This window comes from Choristoneura fumiferana, chromosome 21 (assembly GCF_025370935.1).
Source record: "Choristoneura fumiferana chromosome 21, NRCan_CFum_1, whole genome shotgun sequence".
Taxonomy (NCBI): Eukaryota; Metazoa; Arthropoda; class Insecta; order Lepidoptera; family Tortricidae; genus Choristoneura; species Choristoneura fumiferana.
Window position 1 is genome coordinate 7,278,760 of NC_133492.1, and position 27,171 is coordinate 7,305,930.

At 36.5% G+C, this 27,171-nt stretch overlaps 2 protein-coding genes and 1 long non-coding RNA gene across 3 annotated transcripts; 2 read left to right on the forward strand and 1 right to left on the reverse strand.

Moving 5' to 3' along the window:
- Positions 1-780: 780 nt before the first annotated feature.
- On the forward strand, positions 781-14,440 carry LOC141439589 (dmX-like protein 1). The gene is made up of 10 exons (XM_074103882.1): positions 781-793; positions 2,085-2,141; positions 3,413-3,473; positions 4,467-4,702; positions 6,341-6,410; positions 6,502-6,576; positions 7,828-8,045; positions 9,459-9,564; positions 10,149-10,257; positions 10,661-14,440. The coding sequence occupies exons 3-9, from the start codon at positions 3,446-3,448 to the stop codon at positions 10,247-10,249; spliced, it is 834 nt and encodes a 277-aa protein (XP_073959983.1). The 5' UTR covers positions 781-793; positions 2,085-2,141; positions 3,413-3,445; the 3' UTR covers positions 10,250-10,257; positions 10,661-14,440.
- Positions 14,441-14,586: 146 nt separating this feature from the next.
- Positions 14,587-19,738, reverse strand: IleRS (Isoleucyl-tRNA synthetase). The gene is made up of 4 exons (XM_074103881.1): positions 19,485-19,738; positions 19,268-19,373; positions 18,093-18,294; positions 14,587-17,883 (listed from the first exon to the last, which is right to left on the reverse strand). Exons 1-4 carry the CDS (start codon positions 19,610-19,612, stop codon positions 14,702-14,704), a joined length of 3,618 nt encoding a protein of 1,205 aa, XP_073959982.1. The 5' UTR covers positions 19,613-19,738; the 3' UTR covers positions 14,587-14,701.
- A 530-nt stretch (positions 19,739-20,268) lies between these two features.
- On the forward strand, positions 20,269-25,307 carry LOC141439593 (uncharacterized). The gene is made up of 3 exons (XR_012452611.1): positions 20,269-20,349; positions 23,883-23,982; positions 25,265-25,307. It is a non-coding gene; the product is annotated as an uncharacterized lncRNA (long non-coding RNA).
- The last annotated feature ends 1,864 nt before the right edge of the window (positions 25,308-27,171 follow it).

The window sequence follows — 27,171 nt, forward strand, 5'->3', positions numbered from 1 at the left end:
TAATAATAATATAATCATTATCATTTATTTCAAACAATCAGTTCATATTGTGTTAGTAACAATGAGGGCTATCGTTTTTTGTCTTTCTAGATGGCGTGAGGTTTTAAGTGTGGCTTTCAAAGTGTGTTATTACGGCGTGGAAACAAAGTTTAGAATAAAATCATATTTAATACACCTTAAACCGTACCATAAAAATATCGCGCAACCACAGTGTTGCGTTGTTCCGTTTGTTCGGAAAAAGGAGGACAAAGTTTCCGAAAGACAAAACTGTCTCAAAACACACACATTCATTGCCCCGTAACGCATAATTGCCATAATTAATTTCAAGTACTGTAAAATATTCACCAAAAATATTCTAATTATAAATAAACCCGCGTTAGCTCACCCAAAAACTATGAGATTTGACATTTCGGAACTCACGCTACACTAGCGGCTCTAGCGGCGAATTAATACGCGATAACCCTCATTGTCTTATAACCTACGTTAGTGTCATAAAATAAAATTAAAAAAAAAACAAATAATTAAAACATAATTAATTCAAATTAAGTCATTAAATATTATTTTTATGCCTGGGGACCTAAGTCATGATCAGCGTCATGATTCGACAAAAAAATCGTCGATAATTTTAGTTAATACTATAGAAGAAAAAAAACTGCAATTGTTCTTCATGTAATATTTATTTTAACAGGCCAAACAACGGCTCAATACCCGGCACGGTAACAGTTTCCGCAAAATCCGAACGCGCCCCAAATGCCAGTCGGTATGGCGAGCCAGCGGCCGCGGCGCTAGCGTTGTAAGTATACTTCTTATTGGTCTATCCATAGCACACATTACTACATGATTATACAGGAAGCTTGTTTCTACCGTGTTAAAAAATCGGGACGTTTCCCGTTTATTTAATTATGTTTTGTATTGACAGATTTGACACAAGGTGTTGTAATGTTGGACCTACCGTCAAGAGAATAATACAGCGAAAACACTCTAATTTGTTAGGGTTTTGACAGTATTTGGAGAGTTTTTAGAGTGAAGTCTGTGATGAATGTGAAAATACAGCAAGAGTCTGTGTTTGATACGAATGCTACCATTGTGATACCAGGGGAGCACCCACGAAATTCAAAAGTTTAAGTTCGTATCATACCGTCGTTTTTACTCTCGATATACTAAATAATATTAGCATCGGGACGGCAAGATACGAAGTTCGAATTTTGCACTTCGTAGTTATAGGACCAGATCAGTATGGTATAAAAGAGGTAGTCAAATTTTAATCATACTATTCGTAAATTAAAAAAAACTGGAGTTTTGATCGTAAGACTTCCGAATAGATCATACAATAGAAACACATATTTTCTCATCCTTTACACGAAAAGACATTATTTCTAGTCGTTCACGATGTACCAAGCGGTTTGCAACCTTGAATTATGCTAGTGGCAAGTGCTCAACAATCGAGTGGTGCACTGTACATATAATGATAGCCACTCACGTGCTTTGAGCAACTACGGTTGCCAAATATATTTTAGCAAAATGCTTCTGGCAACTGTGGTTGCCAGACATACACTGCGTCGCTATTGCAGCGCAAGACAAGAGCAATTCTCGCTCAATTCTCCAGCAATTCACGCGAGCAGCTGAGTGGATAGATACCATACATTTACAAACCAATAGTTATCGGACCGCATGTTGCCAACCGCTGCTTTATGCTAGACAAGATATTTTAATATCGCTGAACAATTTAGTATTAACGGGATATTAGATATCCCTCCCATACTGCATACTTACATATGATATTGGCTGATCCGATAGATTACTAAACAACTAACTTGGTTTAATTCGGGTTTGGTATGTGCTACTAATTTGGATGGCAAATACTAATCAGAAAAATAAAAACGACGAATAAACGATTACGTGTATGCAGAATAATCGTTTAAATCATTTATTATAAACAAAGAACTACAATTAACAAACATAATTTTGTAAAAGAGTGTTGATAATTTGATATTTGTATTAACATAGCTGTGCAAGTTATTTAATAACTGACATTGAATGAGTGTTAAGAAAAGACTGATTGTTGTAAATAATGAAATTCACAGCTGGAGCGGCGGGCAAGCCACTCAAAGCCAACTGGCCACGAAGCGTATGTTGTCACAGTACGTGGATGACATTAACTAATGCACAAAACGGGGTAAATGCTTGAACGAACCAATGGGCCAATAATCATTTCTGCTTTCCAAGCCGTTTGGAACGACTTTCACAAAGTCATTTAAACATGAGTTTCAAGTCATATGCCTATAATTTAACTTTAATTATAGACGTACGAACGAATTGATCTCGAGGCGAATTAAAAAAAAGGCGCGGGGGAGGAACAAAGGCAGTCGACCAACACTATGTAATCGTCCGCTCCTTACTTTCTCCACTCTCAATCAAGTTTGTGCGCTTATCAATCGTAGTCCGCAAGATGTAAAAACCTGGCCGTTGAACATCGTCCATTTGATTTAGCTTACCATTGATTCGTTCAAAGCAAAACTGACGTGGTGTGGACTTTGTGTATGTACGTGACGTTAACTGTATTCGTGTCGTCTTCGCAGGGCTTCGCTCGTGCTTTACTACTTTACTTCTATAAATGCTGTGAGCTAACGACTTTACTTGGGGACCGCACATAATCTTGTAGTAGGGTTTATACAAAAAAACTATTCAAGACTACGGAGGACTGTGTCACATGTCTGTAGAAAAAGTCACTTGATTAACGTATTAAAAGATAAGGTTGTGCGCGCGTCGTAACAGAGAGTTGGTCGCAGGTCAAAGGCCTGCAGTTCCCGGGTTGCCACGACGCGAAATACTGTCGTCTGGTGCTCCACCGTTCGAAGCTTCTCATGAAACCGGTCAGTGACAACCCTAGCCAGTTTCGCCTCTCACTTAACAGTCACCTTCTCAACCAGCGATTTGCACTTATTTTCAGCTCGATGTATCCCTTTTTGTTTTATCGCTATGATTTTTTCCTTATTTTAATTTCGCAGGTTATTTTTTTTAGTTCATCAGGCGTTACAGTCGTAGCGATTTCGGTTCGTCTTATGACATTCATATCCTAATGGTTTATCTTTGGATTTATTATTTTATTTGTCACATTCTCATATCCATCAGAACCTGTAGCTGTCGATCGTTTTATTTTGTTGTTCAATAGGTGTTTCTGTGCGTTAGTATTGTCGTTTCAAGCTTATGAATGTTTGTGGTAAACGTATATGGTGCCTGTTTGTACGTAACTATAAAGCATGTCTTGCCCTGTCTAAATAACATGGAATACTAATAATTAGTATAAATTATTTATATATTACTTTATTAGGTAGTACACGGTTTCTTTTTATGCACTCTATGTTTTAAAATTTGGTTTTGCTGCACGACTAAAATATATTTGTCTGTGCAGGTGCTGAAACACAAAATAGATAATATCAAGCGTATGGCGGCGCATCCATCACAACCATTGTGTAAGTATAATTAGAAAAATCTTCGATTTTAATTAGCTGCTTAAGCGGAGTATTTTTATTTAATTCGATTGGTCCAAAAATTTATATTTATTTATTTAATTTTTATATTTATTTTTATTTCTTTTTTATTTATATTTAGGCCGCCTATTGCTTACCTTGTAATTTTCTCTGTGTACCTGTTTTCTGTATCGCTTACTATTTCTGGTGTACAATAAAGAGTGTATTGTATTGTATTGTATATTTATAAAACTGTGTTTTTTATCGCATCAATAGTTTATCAAACCCTTATGTCTAGTACAATATTTAATAACTATTCAAACTAATTTCTGATACCTTGCATCACAATCTGGTCAGAGTAGAAAAACGTAAAAAAGTGCATCAAACATAAGTTCAACTGCAGATTTGGTCTCTTTTTAAAATGGACTCATCTGGAGTTCATTACGAATGAACGTCTCTAATGCAAATTCAGGCACCGCCCTAAATGGCCATTACTGGTGCAATGCTGCCTGCATTCGATAAAACTTCGCTCGACCTCGTAACTTTGAACTGAATTGAACTGAAACAATTAGGTACTTTGCTCACGCGCGACCTTATGATAGCTACGCTTATGCAAGAATTGTGTGTTAATGCAATTCCTCCACCTCCTCACTGTAAGAACACACACAAATCACACAAACCTATCTATCACATCACCACACTACACTGACGCGTTTCGAACTCAACCAGAGCAACAGAACCGTTAGACACATCTAACATCTGGTAGCATGGTGAACGGTTGTGTTGCTCTGAAGATAAGGTCTGGTTGAGTTCGAAACGCGTCAATGTAGTGTGGTGGTGGTGATAGATGGGTTTGTGTGTTCTTACAGTGTGGAGGAACTGTATGAACACACATTTCTTGCATAAACGTAGCTATCATAACGTCGCGGGTGAACAAAGTAATTGTTTCAGTTCATTGATATGGAGCTCCGCGAAGTAATGAATACATTTGTGTAGACCTGACGGGCGGCGCTGACGGCTCGGTCCAGCTCTGGGAGTGGGGCCACCCGAGCTGCGTGTGGTCGCCGCGCGCGCCCGGCGCCTTCGCCAAGGTGACGCGCGTGCGGTTCTCCGACTACGGCAACAAGTTCGCCGCCGCCGACGCCGACGGCAACTTGGCTATGTGGCAGCTGCATCCGTCCGCACAGCAACATGATACGACACAGCCGCACGCTCCGGCCAGGCCTTTCTTTGTAAGAATAATTTGACATTTTAAGAAGAGATATTATTATAGTTCAGGTGAAATGAACTGACCGGTTCTCTGCCTTTTCTTAATATTCCCAAATTTTTAATTTGCCAAACTCACGATTTTCTATGAAACCGTGTTTTTTTCGGAACTTTCATAAAACAAACCTAACCTCACCTACTGTGTTCTATAAAACTATTTTTTTTGTTTTCGGAGAAAATTGAGAGTTCGGAAATAAAACAGTTGGCAAGTGAAGCATTTGACTATCTGTACGAGTAAGCTTCACTTAGTACATAACAAGTTATCAATTAATATTTCCTGAATATATATTTTCGTCTAGCATTTGTCACGGGATGTAGACTGTGATTCAACTACAGTCTAAACCAGAGGTTCCCACACTTATTTCGTCTAACGCCCATTTTGAAAATCAGTTATTTTGTAGCGCTCCTCATTTTTTTTCACCTTGAAAACCTCAATAACATATTAATCTCGCCTAATGAAGGCACAAAGGTGAAGATTTTTTCTGGGCCCCTTACCGCCCCACTCTTGGCCTCCAGCGCCCACAAGGGGGCGTTATCGCCCACTTTGGGAAAGACTGGTCTAAACCGTTTATAATAACACCAGTTATAACGACATATCGGATGTAATCAACACGGAAAAAGTCTCAACACCATCATTCAGAAATAATACTGTTTTCTTGCAACTATGCTTTAATTTCATCATAACCGCATTAAATACCCAGCACAAAGCGGGACTTTTCTGCTCTAGAGCAGTAAAAATGTACGAAAATTCTTTATTGCATTGTTTTAGATTTTTATTAATTGCACGACCAAAGAGGTAACACAAGTATTTTTGTTATAAAATTAGCCTGCCTAGTGTAAAAAAATCTAGTGTTAGGTTGGTCAACCTGACGGTCTTATGAAATTTGACAGATTGCGTCCAAAAAATTGTTGCTACCAATCCTACCAAAAATAGTACGTAGCCGTATATTTAAAAAAAAACTTCGTGTGTTTGGTTGTCCAACCAAACACCTCATCATGTCAGCCGAAAGACGTCCACTGCTGGACATAAAGGCCTCCCCCAAGGCTCTCCACTCAGACCGGTCTTGTGCTTTCCGCATCCACCGCGATCCCGCGATCTTAACCAAGTCGTCGCTCCATCTTGTTGGACTATAGCACCCCCTGCCCCGCCGTTACCATGGCCGCTACCGGAGCCAGGAATAGCAGGGCCGCCGGGGACTGAGAGTGCGATTGTAAACTTACAAAAATGGAATCATCGAGTGCTAGTCACATTTCTTTCCTATTAACTATTTAGCATGAGTTTTTCTCGTCTACTATTCATGAAATAGTTGAAAGAAAAGTGGATTATGCGCCTCGCATTAAGTAATTTATATTGCCTTCGTGCTTTTTAAAGCCCTCGCTAACGCTCGGGCTCGCTCGGGCTACAAATCGACTTTTTGCTTGGTGGAACAATCTACTATTATAACATAACGACCAATCGTGTTTAACGATTAAATAAGCTAACCCTTCGATGTTGTTAGGTATAAACGGTTTTGACTGTATAAACAACTAAATTACGACTATGATAAAATGGAGTAATGAACGAATAACGAATAATTTACTAAATATAAAGTTATCTATTACAGACTCACCAGTGTCACAGTAAAGGAATAAGTGATTTCGTTTTCCTTGGTTCTTGCAGTTTGGTTGCTACGGGTAAGGAGATTAATGAATTCTGTGTTATATCTTTTTTTATAATATCACAGATTAATTAGTTAAAAATAATTATTATGACTGTTCTTTTCAGCTGGCCACAGCTCTGAGAGCAAAAATGTTGCCATATGGGATACTTTGATGCCGATCAAAAAGGCGTTAGTGGTTTGTGAGTATTTTTGAAGATTATAGTTATTAGTTATACTAATTATAGCACCACTATATTTAAAGGACAAGTCGGGAGATGTGAGTAGGACCAATCCTACCAGATTCAGTTCCTTATAGACAGTTTTTTTTTTTAATGTTGACAACAAAAACTATTAAATTATTTACTAGAATCATGATATGATAAACCTACAATTAAAGATGTGAGGGCTTTACTTAAATATGATTGTGAACAATCCATTATCAGTTGAGGGTGTAGGGCCTTTTCGAGTCTTTTCCCGAATGCACCCAGTGTAGATTGTGAAATAATATATATATTTTTTAATTTGTATATACCATAAACAATAGGCTGTTACCAGTGACATACACCTTTGGCCTCATCTGCACTTAACATCAGGTGAGATAGGGGTGCAAGTGCAATAGATGAACTCGTATTATCGAAGGCCTCCCCTTCGGGTCGGCCCTCAAACTAACTCGTTCATCAATTGCACTTTTGGCCGAGACTAAACATTGCGCTTTTCACGATCACAGCGATGAAATAAAAAATATTTATCACAAAACAAACAATAAGAATCCAATGACTGCGTTGCTCCCGCCGTGTGACACGCTTTACCGGCCCGGATAATACCGACATGGAAATACTGACCTGATTTTTCTTGTAAGTACACGCCCATAGAAACTCATGTCAGTTTGACACGAGTTTGTATGGGCGTTTACACAAATAATTAGGTCGGTATTATCCAGGCCGATAAATAGTGTCACCCCTCCCGCCGATTTTAGTTTTTCGTTTGTGACATTTTTTTTTAATACGAGTCCGTTCTTAGTGGCCAATACGCAATCAAATATTTAAAAATCAAAACGTCATCCTCGTCATTTCCAACCTACTGCGATACTGTGGCGTTTTTTCATATTTAAAAAAATTAAAGCATTTTGTACATATTATGCGTTTAAGAAAAAAAACCTCCTAAAAGTCATGAATGACGCATTCTCATTGGTCAATTTTATTTCACATTCAGCAGACGATTACTTTTGATTGGTCCAATTGTTGTTTCAGAACGCCAGGAATAAAATTCAGAATTTATATTCTAAAAAGTCGTATCGTATTATGAAATACACATTGTTGTCGTGTTTTGCGAGCCATAAATGAGTCAGCTGTTAAATGTACATATAAGTATAGGCAGTTTTGGGTACTGGATTTAGGTTATCTATGGCCACATTTTCGAGCAGTGTCGTGAAAAATATATATATTTATCAGCGTGGACATGCCACGAGGGCGGCGCGGCGTGCATCGCGTGGGCGGGCAGCGCGGGCGCGCTGGTGTCGTGCGGGCGGCGCGGCGACGTGTTCGTGTGGGACCTGCGCACGCGCGCCTCCAGACACAAGCTGCACGCGCACCACGCGCCCATCAAGTGCGTCGCGCTCTCGCACCAGGAGGACCAGTACGCCATCGGAGCCGCCGACGGCGACATCAAGGTAACCTCGAGCCCGCCAAAAGCCTAGCCATCTAGGCGCTCCGGGCTGGGTGACATCGGGTGACACTCTTTCCCGGCCCGGATAATACCGACCCTGTTTTTTGTGTACACGCCCATATATAGAAACTGACATGAGCTTCTATGGGCGTGTACACGAAAAACAGGGTCAGTATTTCCATGTCGATATTATCCGGGCTGGAAAAAAGTGTCACCCGGTGACATCTATTTGGCATATTTTGAAATGTCCGAAACTTATTACGCATAACAGGTTTTGCATATTTTATTTACGCAGAATCTTAAACTTGACGAAATTTAGTTCGACATAATTCTTTATAAGCCAATGGATGTAACCAGCCCGAATATTATATTAGCATAATATTAACATGGCCGAATTTTATTTTGCATATTGTGTAGCATATGTAATTTAGCTAAATTTTGACAGCCCGAAATTCTGTCCAAATCTATGTCCGAAAAAAATACTATTTATTGATTAGTGTAATGTAAGTAATGGTAAAACAATATATAATTATGATTAGAAAAATAGGTTATTAAGTTAGGTTAAAATATTATTTGTAACGGAACGAACAGCCATCAGTGTAAAAGAGGCAATGTCACAAAGAGGGGAGCGGGGCGAAGCCCCCCGCCGCATTAAAAAACAAACATAATCTACCCTCCTTGTAACCTGGATAGGTTCGTTAGTTACCTTATGTCCCTCAGATTAAAAATAGAAGCCCCGCGAAGCGGCGGGCTTCGTCGACTTTGTCACAGTGCTGTCCCCGCGTTATGAAAATACCATCCACTAGTTACTTGTTTCCAGAGAAGTAGATTGGATTAGGTTAGTAAGCTTAGGTAATAAAAAACAGAGCTAAGTGGAGGAAAACCGTCGTTTCTGTTGTAATATTAAAAGATACTCATTTTCTTATATCGGCAAAATTATATTATGCGAAAGTAACTTTCTACGTGACTACTTTATGCGTAGGTAAGTAATTTTACACATCGCATAGTCACATAGGTTATGCGTAAAAGAATTCTGCGTAATACAATTATGCGATACTTAACAGTTTCGGCATACCTTATACTGTAGTATTATATTAGTAATTATTTTATTATGAAAAAAATACTTTTTGCCAAGTTTCTTGGAGCGCATTCTTCTTGGCAATGATGGTCTTTCCGAAAGCGCTGGTAGTTTAAAAAATGACGTGTAAAAGTGCCCATTGCGGCCTATTTACTGAATAAATGATTTGAATTTGGCACAAATATATTATACGTAAACAGATTATGCAACATAGAATTATGACATAAAAATATGCGTAAACAAGTGGAACCCTCCGGGCTATATAGTCATGTCACATGTCATTTTGCACCCTTTTATATTTTACTTTAGAGTTTATTAAAACTTTTTGAAACTCCACAGGTGTTCTCGCTGATGACGCACCAGCTTCTACACACATTCGCGGGCGAGCACGCTCGTAGCTCTTTCTTCAAGCACATCGGTCAGGGCGTCACACAAATACACATCGGTATGTTGAATTCTTGTTTCAGCGCCATTATAGCCAGCGGAGGTTGGAGGTGGCCGGAGGTCGGAGAAGGCAACAAGCGCTATTAATAACTATTTAATCCCACTAATATTATAAACGCATAAGTTTTGTGAGTATGTGTGTGTTTCATATTGTATATTTGTTACTCTTTCACGCTAAAGAGGCTGGACGGATTTGAATGAAATTTGTTACGTAGGTAGCTGGACATAATATGGAATAACACATAGGCTACATTTTATACCGAAATTTTTATACTTTATATTTTATACCGGGATAAAATATTGAAATCTCAACCGCTGGGTTTAGAGTCATGGCACGAAATTAATTATGATGTTAATAATCGATGTATTTTTTGGGAATTTCCACGGGAATTTGATAAAATCCCGACGATTTAGTAAAATTTCAATGGAACCGCTGGATCTAATGGTTTAAGTGTGCGACGCCGCGGATAAACACTAGTAATATTAAAAAATAAAGCACCCCCATGCAAACGTCAGCCATGTTCATTAAGATATTTCTCGTAATGTATGTGAAGTGAATTTTGTTTTTTTTTTTTACTTCCACAGATAATGCTGGCCGGCTGTTCTCTTGCGGCGCAGACGGCACTATGAAGGTGCGCAAACTGCCCGAGCGCGACGCACCGCCGCCGCACCATGCGCACTACTAAACTGATAGGTTTGTTTTTGCCACATTTTTTATAACCTGGCGATGTCTATGCCGAATTTTAAATGAGAATTCGCAAATTAAGGTCTATTCTAAGAAAAGTTGTCATTTGTTTAGAATAGACGTATATATCCTAAAAGCTATTTCGTGGACACAAAACGTTTCGTGGGTGTATGGATCTTTGTTGTCTGAATAAATAAATGAATTATTAATTATTATTATTATTAAAACTTTTTTTGATGGCTTTGGGGAGACCCCTTTGCTACTTATTTCAAAGTAACAAAAAAATCTAATTTACTTACTTGCATTATACCGCGTTAAAATTATGTAGTTTCTATTAGCGTTGTGCCTATTAATAATTAGTTAATGATGTCAAATATACTGTGTATTAATTGATTTATGTTTGTGTTGGCAGGCGCAGCGGCAGTCCCGGCTCCCAGCGATCCCTCGCGGTCTTTTGTGATGTATTTATCGTTATTGCTACTCACATGTTACGAGTATGAGATATACGCTGTTAGACTAGTCACTGAGTAGGCAATGTTGTATTTTATGTATTTAAAATGTTATTAAATCTTTAGTTAATTCTAGTGTGAAATATTCGCTATTTTTATCGTAATATACCTACTTGTCCTAGATGAAAATATAATTTATTTGCACGAGCTGTATGTTACGATATGGTATTGACCGGCTCCTGGTCGAGTGTTGTATGACGTGGAGTGTGCTAGTATTAAGAGGTGCATTAAGCTTGCGCACGCCCACTAATGAAGCCGACCACTAACGGCGCCGAAGCCTTATAGTGAACAAAACAATCTAACTTATGATGTGAGTGCATATTACCTGTATTGTAACTTGTTGACGCATAATCATTAACATTTATCTCATGTCATTGTGTAAATCTTTGTTGGCTATCGTGTATGTAATGTTTAACTTTTATGAAATGCATATAATATATAAACATTCAGTTGTGGGGCACGCTTCGTCGCCACCCATTTTCTGGTTGAATCTATGTGATGTTTTTTTCTCGTGTTACACTACCGCACGCCCCACGCTTTTAGACGTAAGTAGTTTTGTCTTTATAATATTATCATGTGGTTATCGATGATAAAACATTCATTTATAAGCAATATTTTGCTAAATAGCATTTTTAAACAAAATGATTGTAACTGTATTATGAGCTGCTTGTGCGATGGCAGGAAGGGGCAACTCAAACACCCCCCACCTTAGCCTTTTAGGCGCGGATGTATCGACGTTACCAGTATTTATCACAGACATAACCTGAGGCTGACTACCTTATAATCCACTATTAGGTTTTATCGAAATAACATTGGAATAAATGTATAGAAGATCGCACTCATTATTTTTTTTACTAGAAGCGAAAAAAATCGCCATGTTGTTTTATTCTTCAATTGCCATACTAATGGGTAACTTTAGCAATGAGGGTAATGTTATAGAAAATTATGAAATTTCAATCCTTATTCGTTCGTAAATAGTTAGTACTTCAACTTAAACGATTTAGAAATATTTTATTTTACTATTAAATTAAATATTACTTAAGACAATTGAGTTTTTCAGCAAGATCACATTCAGTGGGCCGTATAAATAAAAAAAAGAATCTTTGACTTTTAATCTTCGGAGTAAAAACTTGTACTGTTCTCTATTCAACCAGTCAATTTTTTTTATCCGTCATTCAACTTACCCACTAGTGTAGTATTGATATTGAATCATGATTAGTTGGTTGTAATTTATTGAAATGAGGGTTTCTTGACAGGCGAAATATCGTTAGATGGCGGTAGTATCGTGAGCCCCATTTTGCGTTACGGTCTTGCTTGTGATTGGCTCATTTAGTTATTTAATCCAATCACAAATGTGACACAAGTGTCAAAATTTACAAACGGACCTCACGATAGTAGCACCAATTAGCCCGTCACAAAAACCCTTATTAACACTAAAAAGCAAAATTTTAGCTTTGAGATACTTTACGGTACAGAGGTACACAGTGTTGGTTGTTAGAAAATTATAACACTCCAACAAAAAAGCAGATTTGGCAAGAAAAAGAAAGTATGTATATTAGAACGGCCTATGTAGATAATTTTCGAGTTGTCAAAATAATCTCTCTTATTCGTGAACGCTCTTGTAATTGGAGAATTTACCTTACCAATAACCTAACTAACAAAAAGTTGGAAAACCCCCGACTTTGTCACTTCAAAGCTCGTATCTCAAAATCGGCTGAACCGATTTTGATAAAACATGTCTAAGAGCCATCGCTAGAAAACCTGCTTTCAAATAAAAAAACCGCATTGAAATCGGTCCACCCGTTTAAGAGCTAAGGTGCCACAGACAGACACACATAGCGGTCAAACTTATAACACCTCTGTTGCGTCGGGGGTTAAAAAAACGATATCAGAGGCCATAATGTGTAACTGTTAGAGACTCTAACACATTTGGAATTACAAGCGTTTTCACCAATTACTATTAACCCTTAATAAGGTAAAGGCGATTTAGCGACCACATGCATTGATTTGAAAATTCAACCTTATTATTTTAGTAATAAGATAAAATATATAATGTAATTATTGAAAATACTACTAGCTTTAAAAATATCCTTTGCCAGGTATGTATTCGATAGCTGCTTTTGATTCTGTGGTAGTATGCTCCGATAAATGGGGCCTTATTATGGGTTAATGACGACCGGATAGCTAAGTTGTTAGTGACCCTGACTACGAAGCTAGCGGTTGCGGGTTCGATTCCCGTGACAGGCAAATATTTGTATGATGTATACGAATGTTTGTACTTGAGCCTTGAATGTTTTATGTATATAAGTATATATTTGTCTATGTATGTCTATCCGTTGTCTAGCACCCATAGTACAAGCTTGCTTAATTTGGGGCTAGGTCAATTGGTGTGTACCTAATTTGTCCCAAGATATTATTATATGACCCAGAGGCCGCGCTGCCGTTCGCGACCACATTCACCGTCTCTTTCTACCTTCGTCTTATACCGAGTGACAGAAAGAAGTGGTGAAAACGATTGTGATTCCAAGTGTTAGACAATAATTTTTACTACTTATGTGCGAGTTCTTGCGTAAATTATAATTTCAACTGTCCTGCTTCCATCTGCAGTGGTTGCCAAAAGACATTTTTGTTGTTTTATTTGTTAAATTTACTATTTGTGATATAGTATTTCTGTAGGTTAATGTTATCATCACCAAAGTCTATATTTTAAAATATAATGAAATATGATTATGTAAATTTACACTGAAGTTGACTTCTTTAAATGTACATACAAAATTCGCACAATAATTATCATCTTGCAGTCTTTGCATGTTTTTTTTTTGTTATTATGTATGTTTTACATTAGATCGTTTGTTATAAACTTGTTTTCGATATTTTTTGCGTATTATTTTGTTAAGCAACACATCACAATTATGTTTTATGTTCTTAGCCTTATCCAGAACGATCGTCGCTGTTAGTTTCCTAACCGGATTGCTTTTCTGTCAGTTGGAAAGGAATTGATGATGTTTACCAGTATTTAAAAATAATATTTGTCAACCCCACGTGTTCGGGAATTAAATAGACATCTGCAAAAACGATAACTCCGCGTTTCGCTAGTTAATTATTTTGAACATTTAGCTCCCTAATAGACAGAAAATAAATGGCACAAGGCTGGCAATTTCCGTAGTACATTCCTCCTTATTTATAATCTGTTACTAGTTCATTTTGTTAATTTAATTTAAACCTACATGTCCTCTTTTTATCACGTAAAATTACAAATGGAATTATTCCTGAAACACTTATATTTTAACCGCGTTTTGTTTGAGAATTGTCAACATTTTGAAGCCATAGAATTACAATTGTAGGATAGTAGCTGTGATCTGTATTTTGTAAGTAGTTATTTGGTATAATTTCCTTCAAACATCATGATCATGTCTATAGAAAAGATATATTGTGTCTTAATAATTTTATAAGTTACAGTATATTAAACAATAATTAATAGAAGGCCGCTACATATACACATTGAAGTCAATTTAAAAAAAGAGATAATAAAAAAGACACACTATATTATTATAATTAAAGAGGAAAAATCATCCTGCATCTATGTAATAATCATTTATATGGAGATTTGGAGAACATTCAGTATAATGCTTATTTTATTTTATTTATAAAGGAAACATTTAATAAAGTTTAACTTAAATTCAGATCTGTTTTAATTATTTCTTTAGAATTAACAATGAATTTCTTAACTACATATTCGTTCTTTGAAACTTATGTCAAACAAAAACAACATTCAAACGCCTGCGGTAGTCGTAATGTTATTAGTTTTTTTATAAATAAAACACATTAATAATGTTAAAATGTATTAAATAAATAACTGTCTTACAGTCAAACGCTACAAAAAACAATACTGCAGTAAGTAGCGAGCAAAAAATAGAGAAAATAGGTGTCTTCACATTGCCTATCTATTTCAGTACTGAAATGCCTAGATAATCGGAAGCAAACTTTAGAGCACTCTCTTTATTCCATGTTATCTTTCCTACAGGATTTTCAAGGAACACGGTGGAAGCTTTACTACCATTTGATACATTGACAAATTTGCAAAATGGACTAGCGACAGAGTCTAAAGCCTTTGGTTTTACCGTAGACACAACTACAGTTTTCGCATTTAAACCATTGGTGTTTTTGATCTCAGAGCCGTCGCACCACAAGGTAAATTTGATACCATACAGGCCAAATAGAACTTCTACTTCATGATATAAATTTGTCAAGCTGATGTACTTATTGTTCTTGTCTGTTAGAATTATACTAGCCTGATTACTAGTGGCACCAAAACGTGGAGTTAAGCCCTGCAACGCGATGTTCGCCCACGGGTTCGACGGCAGCTCCACTTCCTTTCGCCAGGTGATAATCAATTTCAATTCAGAACCTTTAAGTTCTTGAGTTTCTTGAATAATGACATGCTTCGAAGCTGTCATTTGTTCGCTGGGTATCAATGGAGCCTTTACAGTGGTCTCAATAAATTCTCTGTGAGAGTTGATAATGCGGGAGATATCGCTTGTTTTAGCGACTTCGTAATATACGTTAACCTCGTCCGTTGGTACAAGATGACCCTTCTTCCGCAATTTCTGGACTCTGTTTATTATTTCTCTTGCAAAGCCTTCGTCCAGCATGTCTTGATCAGGTGTGACGTTTAATAGAATGAGCACGTCGTTGTCACTATGGGCTTCGTACTGATCATTACCCGTTGCCTGGAATATGATTCTAACTTCATCCACGTTAATGCGTTGGCTCACGATTTCAACAAATCCGTCGGCGATCAGTTTTTCGCATTGTTCGTTGTTCAAGTTCTTCAACCCTTGCGTGACAGCTTTGAAATCTCCCTTCAGTCGGGCACCTAAGATTTTGTGATCGGGTTCGGCTCTCAATGTAATGCCGTATTTTTCCTTGTCACTGGTCAGCTGTAATTGCTTCACATTCATTTCTTCTAAGACATAGTTATCCAATGACTTGACGTCATCCAGATAAGTTGGGTCACGATGGATGACGATCATTTCTGGCAGAGGATACTTGATCGGAATAGTCTTTCTGTCTCTGAGCACTCTACCCAGTTCAATCACTGTCTGCATTCTTTGAACTGCTCTCTCAATATTCGTGTCTATCAACTCTAGTTTTGGTTCAGGAATCATATTGAAGTGCACACTTTCAAGGGAATCTCCAGGTAAGAGTTGACGCAGAGTCTTGTACATGTTTTCTGTTAGGAAGGGAGTGTAGGGCGCCATTACTCGGATCATGTCGAATAAAACACCGAAAAGAGTGTCTAAAGCCGCCTGGCAATCTTTAACTCCAAATTCGCCCTTCAGCCTCTTCCTGTTCATTCTCACATACCAGTTTGTGAGATGGTCGATAAATTTTGTTAGTCTTGGGACCACAGTGTACAGTTTATAGGCTGCCATTTCCTGCTTTACAAAAGTAATTAGAGACTGAGTAAATGAGGAGATCCATTTGTCCATAACATTTTCTTTTAAGTTTTTCTCATTAAACTTGTAGTTTATTTTGTCTTCTTGTATGATCCTTTCAACATTCTGCATCAAGAATCTAAATGCATTGTACCAAGGTAGAAACACATCCTTGATCACATCCCTGACACCCTCCTCTTTGAATCTAAGATTCTCAGCTTTGACAACTGGTGAGTTGACTAGGTACAGCCTCAAGGCATCGGCACCATATTTATTTACAACTTCAAGAGGGTCAGGATAGTTCTTCTTCCTCTTTGACATTTTTTGCCCATCTGATGCCAAAATCAGTCCATTAGCTATTAAGTTCTTGAATGGTGGTTTTTTGAATAGAGCAGTTGATAAGACAATGAGAGTGTAAAACCATCCTCTTGTTTGATCAATTCCCTCGGCAATGAAGTTTGCTGGGAATCTTTCTTCGAAATCCTTTACATTTTCAAAGGGGTAATGACACTGAGCATAAGGCATAGACCCAGATTCAAACCAGCAATCAAAGACTTCAGAGACCCTTTTCAGAGGTGGGTGACCGGGCCTTGCAGATGGGATCTCCAAGTGATCTATGCTTTCTCTATGTATATCAGTTATTTCTTTTCCAGTCAAAGCACTGAGTTCAGCAATACTGCCTACACAAACAACTTCCTGTTTGTCACTGGAAATCCACAATGGAATAGGGGTACCCCAGAATCTGTTTCGACTAATAGCCCAGTCTCGGGCTTCTTTAAGCCAATTTCCGAATCTTTTCTCTTTTACATAATCTGGTACCCAATAAGTTGCTTCACTTGATTTCAAAAGATCATGACTCATTTGCTCCACCCTAACAAACCAAGATGGGACTGCCTTGTAAATAAGAGGTGTTTCAGACCGCCAACAGAATGGGTAACTATGCTTTACCTGGCCAACTTGTACTAAACGGTTTCGGGACTTAAGATTTGCAATAATATTTTTATCTGCATCTTTTACATACTGGCCAAGGAAGTCTGTAACTGGTTCAATGAATTTGCCACTGGCATCAACTGGGCACATCATTTCTTGATCCCTTGTGATGATGCCTGCAGCTAGACAAACCCTGAAATCGTCTTCACCAAAATATGGAGCCTGGTGTACTATACCAGTACCAGAATCATCAGTTACATATCCGTCTGTCAATACTTGAAATGCATTTGGGCTTTTTCCCACAAAGTAGTCGAAAATGGGTGTGTACTTTGTTCCTTTTAGTTTGCTGCCTGGGAATTTTTCAAGAATTGTGAAGTCCTCAACATTCTTGAAGATTACTGGAAACCTTGATTCTTGTAAAACATAACAAGTGCCTGTGCTTTTTTCTTGAACTTTTATATATGTTAATTTGGGGTTAACACAAAGACTTAGGTTGCTGGGCAGGGTCCAAGGTGTGGTGGTCCAAGCTAGCAAAGAGTATCCCTGATCAGTGGGAAAGGTTACCACAACGGCTGGATCTACAACATCTTTGTAATTCTGTCCAGACTCAAAATTAGACAGAGGGGTGGAGCATGCAGTAGAAAAGGGCATGACTTTAACCCCTTGGTACACTAACCCTTTGTTATAGAGCTCCTTGAATACCCACCAGATGGATTCCATGAACCATGGGTACAGGGTCTTGTAGTCATTTTTAAAATCTGGAATGAAAAATTTCAGCTCTTAGCTTTAATTGTTGAGTACAGTTGCCATAAAAATATTGATAAACTGACTGATTAAAATTAGTCTATTCCAATATCAATATACAAGCTTAACTTGTATAAGATTAGCACAGATAAACAAATGTATAGTCAACATGCAGTTAGTGTTATTTTAAATACAAAGAAGAGTGTATTTGTCATAAACTTACCTATCCATCTGCCCATACGAGTAATAATAGATTCCCAGTCATTTGCATACCTCATGACAATTTTACGGCATTCAGCATTGTACTTATCAATACCCATCTTTTCAACATCATCAGGTCCTTTAATTCCTAAGGTCTTATCAATTTCATACTCCACTGGCAATCCATGACAGTCCCAACCAAAGCGCCTTTCTACATAGTATCCCTAAGCAAAAAAAAATAAAGTATAAATCTGCTGTCTAAATAAGAAAATATCAGAAAAAATTATAGGCATGGTGAAATCTGGCTAAAAGATCTGTAGAGTTCCCAGATACACTAAAATGTAACAAAATACATCCTAGATATGGCTAGAATAAAAACTATCATAGATACAAATTCAGTTTAAACAGATGCAATGAGATCATCAACAGATTTTCCACCAATATTTCTCCCTTAAAAGAAGCAGGTAATTTAGATCACACTTAATAAAATCCTAAAGGGATCCAAGTAGTGAGCTGTGTCCTTAAATTTAGAATAAGAGAGGTCTCAACTGCAATAAGCTTGACCCAAGTTGTATGGAACCTTTACCTACATCAGTGTTTTTCAAACATTTTCAGGACCCTCGGTTTGAAAAATATTTGGCAACCCCCTGCTTACCTCCACTTACAGTTATTTATATTATCTTATGTTGATAATACAAACATTGAATAATCATACACAAGAACGGTGATATTGTAAAGATACCACAACCCCTGTGGAATGCTTTACATTTAAGAAATTTGTGAAGTAAAAAAAATATGTTGCTAAATTAACATTTTTTTTTACTTACATCAGTCATCATTACAATGCGTAACTTAAAATCCTATCCTACTAATATTATAAATGTAAAAGTTTGTCAGTGAGTGAGTATGTTTGTTACTCCTTCATGCTGAAACAGCTGGATAAATTTATAAAATCTCGAAAAAACAACCGCTGGGCTTAGAGTAATGAAATTTGACATGATTGATTTTAATGTAACATCAATGAAAACCATGATTTAATTTTCGGGAATTCACACGGGAATTTTTTTGAATCCCTCAATTTCAATTCAGCTGCTGGATCTAATGATTTGCGTGTACCAAGCCGCGGGTAAACACTAGTGCATAATAAATATAAATTAATCTCAAAGAAGTTATTTACAGTATTGTTTCAAGACATACCTGTTGGTGAGCATAACGTGTGACCACGTCTTTGATCGTGCCTGCGAGAATATGCCCATAATGCGGCAGGCCGGTAGCGAACGGCGGCCCATCATAAAACGAGTATCTGCACAGAAAAAGAAACGCAACATCACGTATAACAGATGGTATTACGTTTACATAATACAAGTGCTATGTGCTCTGTAAATTTTGAATCGCTCCACATAACCTTACGCACCTGGGTTTATTTTTTGACTGCTTTAGAGAACTGGCAAAAGCATCTATATCCTTCCAAAATTGCAAAATCTTTTCCTCTTCTTTAGGAAAGTCGATGTTCTCTGGAACCCTGATCACTTTTTGAGACATGACGAAAAATTATTTCATCATCCCTCTGCCTGTAATAACCTTTTCTCTTGCAGTTTTTCCTGCCCGTCTATATAAATGAACTGAACGAACTGCTGGTGCTGAGCGAGCTGCTGACTGAAACCACGCTACGGTGCATGTGTGGCAAAGTATGCAAGTGTCACTGTCAAATTTGCATGTCATTTTGACGTAAATCAGCGATTTTTAAAAAACTTAAATTTAATGGCAGGTTTCATTGCACATTAACCAAATTTAATTGAAAGTACATCAATTTGTTTTTATTCAAATTAAACTATTCATTTCTTAATAAATAGAACAGAGAAGTTAAATATTATTGCCAACGTTTCTCTAGCGTAAAAAATGAAATGGATTCTCAGAGTTAAAATTTTCCTAGGTAAGTGGAGCATAACGTTAATGTTCTCTAGCTTGCACATCCCCAAAAGCATAAAACTTGTGATTCTTTAATTTAGTTCTTCACGTTCTTTATTAATTTCTATTTAAAATTATAACTGATTTAGAAGTTCCTTTTCAGCTGCTGTATTTAGTTTTGTTTAATTAATTAAGTGTTTTAGTGCTTCTCCATTAATTCGTTGAGGTGAGCCGACTTGAGCCTTCGGCTCCTTCGATTTTTTCTCGAGACGAGATAGAATTTGATTTAGATTATTTCACTACTAACGTATTTGTTAAAATATGTATTCTCGTTTGCTGCGTGCCGGGATGCATGACAAGAAGTGGAAAAGGTAAATAAAACCATTCTAATAAAAATAGTTTTCCAATTGTAAGATTGAGTTTTCAGCTCGTGAAATATTGAACTATAAGCTGGCAAAGGCAATTAAATGCTAGTTAACATTCTAAGTGTATTTAAAAGGTTAATAATTAAGCATTAACCGTTGTTGATGGATTTTAAATTCTGATCAATGTTTTGGCGTCAAAGCCATCGTGCCAAATCATTATTATGCCTGGAGATTCCTATACATTAGAATACACTTTGGCTGGAGTCTCTCTCCCAATAAGGCTGATCATGTGTACCAAAGAATAAAATTTAAAAAAATAAAAATAGTGTAGTCGGTGCGCACCGAAGATTATGTACATAAAAGTTGCTCAGACTATACCAAAGCGGGGAACCACACATTTTTTTTATTGCTTGAAACGCGTAAAAACAGGAATCAAAAAAGACATAGCCATATTTTGGACAGAAAATTTTCAATAAAATTACTATGGAGCCAGGACTTAAAATTCAAAACAATGTTTTTTTCTATGTGAGATAAACCCTATTTTAAATAATTGTTATAATTAGAGTATGTTAAAATGAGCATCTTTTAAAAGGGGTACTTTTCACTGTGACCAACTACAGATGAGATAGAAGTAGAAGAAAGAAAATTAGCATTCAACTTATATTTTAATCAAACATTGCTGATGACATTTCAATCATCATAACAGGTAAATAAATAAACTTACAATACTGAAATAAATAAAACTGTTTATATCATAATAAACTGGTAAAAGGACAGCAATTTGAATTAATTTAAAAAAAACATATGTACAATTTCGAAATGGAAAGGCTTATTTTGAAAATATCACTGTATCATTATGATAATCAAATAATGAGAGAATCAAACGAAGCACGATTTCTAGGTATAATTTAATATAGATAATAAGTGTTCATGGAAACCGCATGTTCAGAGTATAGTAAATAAAATAAATTGTTTTGCTTATACACTGGCGGCTTACAAAAATTGCAAATGAACAAACAGCACTAAATGCATACCATGGCTACGTTGGATCAATATTAACATATGTATACTATTGTGGGGAAATTCAGTAGACATTAATAGGGTATTTATTGGTCAAAATAATGTATAAGTAGCATATGTAATGTCCCCCTCTAACTACTTGTAAACCGCTGTTTGAACGGTTGAATTTACTGATAGTCCCTTGTTTATATATTTTTTGAAATATGTAACTGTCAAATTACATCGAAAGCACTAAAACAAAACAGCAGTGTGCCTTTTAATACCAGATACCCAAATAAACTAATTTATCCTAAAAACACACACTTGTATTGCAGAAACTGTTTTCCAATGGCAATACGAATATTTAATAAGTTGCCTAAGAGCATAGCTGAGTTGCCCAGGAGTAAATTCAGATTTAAATTATATCAGTGGCTTAAAGACAAAGCATTTTATTTAATTAAAGAATATTTAAAATAATAATTGACATTATCACAGGGTTACATTGATCTATAAATTAATAACTATTATTCAATTTAGATTATTTATTTATATTACAAAATTAATTGTCTTTTTAGTGAACTTATTTAATAAGTTAATGTTTTCATGCCAGTGTTTTTGGTTACATGTGTCACTGCACCTTAACACATTTTTATAAAACCATTTATTACCTTGTCTAAAGCAAAATAATTATTTCATTTCATTTCAACAATAGCTAAGATTAACGGCTTAATTCAGTTCTGGCAATTCGCCGGCCGCTGCCGCGGTACGCTTGCTTCGCTCGCTCGGCTCGGCTCGTGCGTTGTGGACTCAATTCATACTAACCACTGCTCGCTTTGCTTGTACCTAAATTTCAAACTTTGGGTCCCTATATCTTGGCTATTTTTAATTACAGAGAAAAATTTGTCTAACAAAATACACTTATTTTAACGTATTCTATACAGAAACATCATTTAAATATATGTCATCATGACTTCTTTTTGCCAAAAAATTCCAAGTCCCCGGCTCCTTGCAAAAAATTTAAAACTTTGGGTACCTTTATCTCAGCCATTTTTGATTACAGAGAAAAGTTGTTCAAGTAAAATGCGCTTATTTTAACGTACTCTATTTGATAACATCATTGAAAATATGTGTCATCATGACTTCTTTTTGCCAAAAAATTTCCAAGTCCCGGCTCCTTGCAAAAAATTTAACACTGGGTACTTTATTTCGGCCATTTTTGATTACAGAGAAAAGTTCTTCAAGTAAAATACGCTTCTTTTAACTTACTCTATTTGATAACATCATTTAAAATATGTGCCATCATGCCTTAATTTTGGTAAAAAATTCTAAGTGTAAAAATTAAGATAACAAAAAATACAGCAACCCTGCGCCTAAGTAAAATGTATTTTATATTGGTCACTGAAAAATTAAGATTTTCAGATTTTTTTGATTGACTGCTATAAAAGCTACCTTTATACCAAATTTCAAGTTTTAGGACAACTTGTAGGTATTTGTATGGAAACACCTTTTTTAATGAGGGTATATTTGTTTGGGTTGATTTCGAAGGTTAATTTTTTACAGAGCTTCAAGGTACTGCACACCAGGTTTGAGTATTGATATTAATTTCGGCATGCTACCTCCACATTGAAGATTGTCCCGTGTGGAAAATTATGCTTAGAGCCCTATGTCCCTGATGAAAAAGGATCTTAAAAAGACAGACAGATCATTGTATAGCGATCATTTAAGGGTTCGGTTTTTAGAGTTCCGGACCCAAATGGCAAAAACGGAACCCTTATATTTCGCCATGTTCTGTCTGTCTTCTGTCTGTCTGTCTGTCTGTCTGTGTCTGTCTGTCTGTCTGTCTGTCTGTCTGTCTGTCTGTCCTGTCTGTCTGTCTGTCTGTCTGTCTGTCTGTTGTCTGTCTGTCTGTCTGTCCGTCCGTGTCCGTCGTCGTCCGTCCGTCGCGGCTTTGCCCAGGACTATCAATGCTAGAAAGCTGTAAATAAATTTTTTTTAGGTACCTCCCATAGACGTAAAGTGGGGGTGATTTTTTTTCTCATCTAACCCTTTAGTGTGGGGTATCGTTGGATAGGTCTTTTAAAACCCTACTGGTTTTGCTAAGACAATTTTCAATTCAGTGATTTGTTTGCGAAATATTCAACTTTAAAGTGCAAATTGTCATTAAAATAGGGCGTTTTCATTAAAATTCACAACGTAGTAAGTATATCAAACTTAAAAGGAAAACTATAACGGCAAGTTTGCTTGAGAATTATTAGTAGTTTAAGAGTAAATAGCAGCCTAAGGTATAAAATATACCTAAACTTGGAAGATTCCGTATAAAATACGAAATCCTTAGAAAAATATTACTAAATATTTTCGTAATGGCTACGGAACCCTATTTTGGGCGTGTCCGACACGCTCTTGGCCGGTTTTATCCCTTTTGAAGCACAAGTGCAAATTTGTTTCATGAGGATAAAACACAAGTGCACATATAAGAACAAGTGCGCAATTGTGCTTTACACGAATCTGAAAAAGAGTAACATATTTATTTTTATTTATAGGTGTAAGTTTTCATGTGTTTCCGGATCCAGCCAAGGAAATAGACAGATTTCGAATGTGGGGTCAGAATGTTCGATGACATACATTTTCAAGAATAGGACAGTGAGTCAACAACAAAAAAAATATTGTTATGATAAACAGAGATTGAGCAAAGCTGCAATACCGTGCTTAACTTACCAGGTATGTATATATAAAGAAATACTTTGCATTTATAATGATACGCAGGTGGTAGGTGGGTAGTCTGGTAGTTGACCTATGACCTCACAAGCAGAATGTTGTTGTTGTTTTTTTTTTGACTGGATAGCAAACAAGCAAGTGGGTCTCCTGATGGTAAGAGATCACCACCGCCCATAAACATCTGCAACGCCAGGGGTATTGCAGATGCGTTGCCAACCGAGAGGCCTAAGATGGGATACCTCAAGTGCCAGTTATTTCACCGGCTGTTTTACTCTCCCACGCCGAAACACAACAGTGCAAGCACTGCTGCTTCATGGCAGGATTAGCGAGCAAGAAGGTGGTATAGAACTCTGGGTGGACCTTGCACAAGGTCCTACCACCTGTTGTTGATTCAAACCTCTTAGTTTTTCGGATTTATGTGTGAAATAACATTAACCATAAGCTTTTTGGTGAAAGAATACATGGTGAGGAAACCTGCACGCACTTGTGATCAGTGGTATGTGTGAAGTTCCCAACTTGCACTGGGCACTGGGCCCTCCCTCTATCAGTGAGGAAGCCTGTGGCCAGTGGTGTGATATACATATTGTATATATGCTGGAGCTGACGATGATGATGGACTTATATTGGCCAACGAAAGCTGTACCAGACAAACTGCGGCAAATTAAAAAGAAATGTGGCTGACAACTCTTGCTGTACACTGTTTAAACAATGTTGATACTTAGATATTATTAAAATTTTTCCAGATCTTAAATTATACTTCGAGACTTCAAGCTACACCAACATTAATTATAGTAATGTGTGAAAGTTGATGATGTACTTTAGGAGTCCCTTGGTCAATTTTATGACTTTTGTCAGTGTCCATTTATGTACAGTCCAGACGCATCAATTTTGGACCATTTTGACCAGATTGGCATTGAATATAGTCTTCTAACATTTTAATTATAATATAATCTTATAAAATTTTGCATTTTGAGAATGGTAGGTTGAATTGAACAAAAAATAATTTATTTATTTCTTAGAGCAGAAATATCGAAACTATCTAAGCCTGGTTAGAATTATTTATTTATTATTTAACAAATTTGATGTGGAATGTCAATATGTCAATTTTGACAGTCTTCTAAAATGACACCAGATTAAAGTTTGGTAAAAAATGCGTGGACAGCTTTTGCTGGCCAGATTCTAACAACTTTATTGTTTGTAATTACAGGTTCAACTCAAATTGAAGTATCTGCTGCAAGGACAATAGACACTTAATACAGATTTGCCTACAAACAAGCACTGCAGGTAATTTCATGCGACTGTTGTTTATTTAAACAGACTTATATTGAAGTGGGTGATGTAAGTAGATACAGTTATGTGTATGCGAACCAAGCAAATCAATTTTGGAATACACTATTATTGATGAAAATGTGTGCATTCTGTTGGGTGCCTGTATTTGAATTACACGGATTTGCATAATTTACCATTTTCACTTCTGTTAGTAAAATTTTAATTGCCTCATGACAACATGGGAGACTGACTAGTTTTGGCAAACTATTTTTTTTCCAATTAATCTAAATAAGTAATTAGTATAAATAATTAGGTTTATGTTTGTGACAAGCAAGATATGTGACAGCCAATACAGGACACAATACATTTATATTAAACTACTATATTAAAAAAAAATATATGTATATTACTTTTTAGGGTATGTACCATACCTCGAAAACAAATAAGTTTTCTATTAATAACCTAACCATAAAATTTCATTTTGAATACAAGCTTTTTACGCTGACTGTTCTTTTTGTTGACTGTACTTGCATTGTCACCCAAATTACATTGTATACCAAATTTCAAGTCGATGCTATTAACCGTTGAAGAGTTCCGCCCTGCAGAGACAATCCTGGCTGGACTACTAGGATGTTACTACAGATTATTGTGTTGTCACGCGATTTATATAAGTATTCCAAATTTCAAGTCAATCTGACTACTGGAAGTTGGTCAAATTATACTTGCAAGATTGACTACAGACAGAGACAGACAACGGGAGTAGGTGAAACTAATAAAAGCTTGTAAAAATGCATTTTTAGTAAAAGCCTTTTGCCAACTATAGTGTTTATTCGAAACCAGCATAAGATAAACAAAAAAATTGATACACAATAATAATAATAAAATAAATATCACGGGACAATTCACACCAATTGACCTAGTCCCAAAGTAAGCTTAGCAAAGCTTGTGGTATGGGTAACTAAGCAACGGATAAATATAATTATGTAGATATAGATACATACTTAATACATATTAAACACCAAGACCCGAGAACAAACATTCGTATTTTTCATACAAATATCTGCCCCGACACGGGAATCGAACCGGGACCTCAAGCTTCGTAGTCAGGTTCTCTAACCACTAGTCCATCTGGTCATCTAAACACAAGAATTTAACTGAAACTCAATGTCAACTGGAAGAGATCCCTGTTAGGGATGATTTTGCCACACACACACATCACACACCACGCACGCACGCACGCACGCACGCACGCACGCACGCACGCACGCACACACACAACACAACACACACACACACACACACACACACACACATCACCATAATTTCGATTAAATTTTAGAAAGTACCTCATTTACAACTAGTGCTAAATTTAATTTTTGAATACCTTTGTTCACTAATATAATTTTATAATAATAATAGTCTAGATGGTTTAACAATTAATATGGTAAAATGTATTAACTTTCCGCCTCAGTTTTGTTAACCAACATACAAATTGGTTACCTAAGAAAGGCCTTGGCTAGTGTAGGAGTCAGTGTAATTTATTGTAAAGTACCACCATTTTTGAAAAAAAAAATTGTATGTGTAGTTGAATTGAATAAAAAAAAATTAAATTGAATTAAAATTAAATTTTCTGTGCAATAAAGAGCTTTACATACATACATACATTACTATATGAGTGAAAGTATGTATTGTAGATTTGAATTAAGTTCTCTTTACGTTGTTTCAACATTTCTACTCACTAATCAGTCATTGAGTGTAAAGAATTGTATAAGATCTTGAACGAAATTTGCAACTGCTTGATCCAATTTATAGCATTCTATACAAAGTAGCTGTTTTCATATAATA

Excerpts from the sequence above, each read along its gene's own strand:
- IleRS (XM_074103881.1), bottom strand. The coding sequence starts at position 19,612 with ATGTCTCAAAAAGTGATCAGGGTTCCAGAGAACATCGACTTTCCTAAA. Across the intron at positions 19,374-19,484 it reads CAGTCAAAAAATAAACCCAG|ATACTCGTTTTATGATGGGC; the intron begins GTGCGTAAGGTT and ends TTTTCTGTGCAG. Across the intron at positions 17,884-18,092 it reads TCGTATGGGCAGATGGATAG|ATTTTAAAAATGACTACAAG; the intron begins GTAAGTTTATGA and ends TTTTCATTCCAG.
- LOC141439589 (XM_074103882.1), top strand. The coding sequence starts at position 3,446 with ATGGCGGCGCATCCATCACAACCATTGT. Across the intron at positions 3,474-4,466 it reads GCATCCATCACAACCATTGT|ACCTGACGGGCGGCGCTGAC; the intron begins GTAAGTATAATT and ends ACATTTGTGTAG. Across the intron at positions 6,577-7,827 it reads CAAAAAGGCGTTAGTGGTTT|CGTGGACATGCCACGAGGGC; the intron begins GTGAGTATTTTT and ends TATATTTATCAG.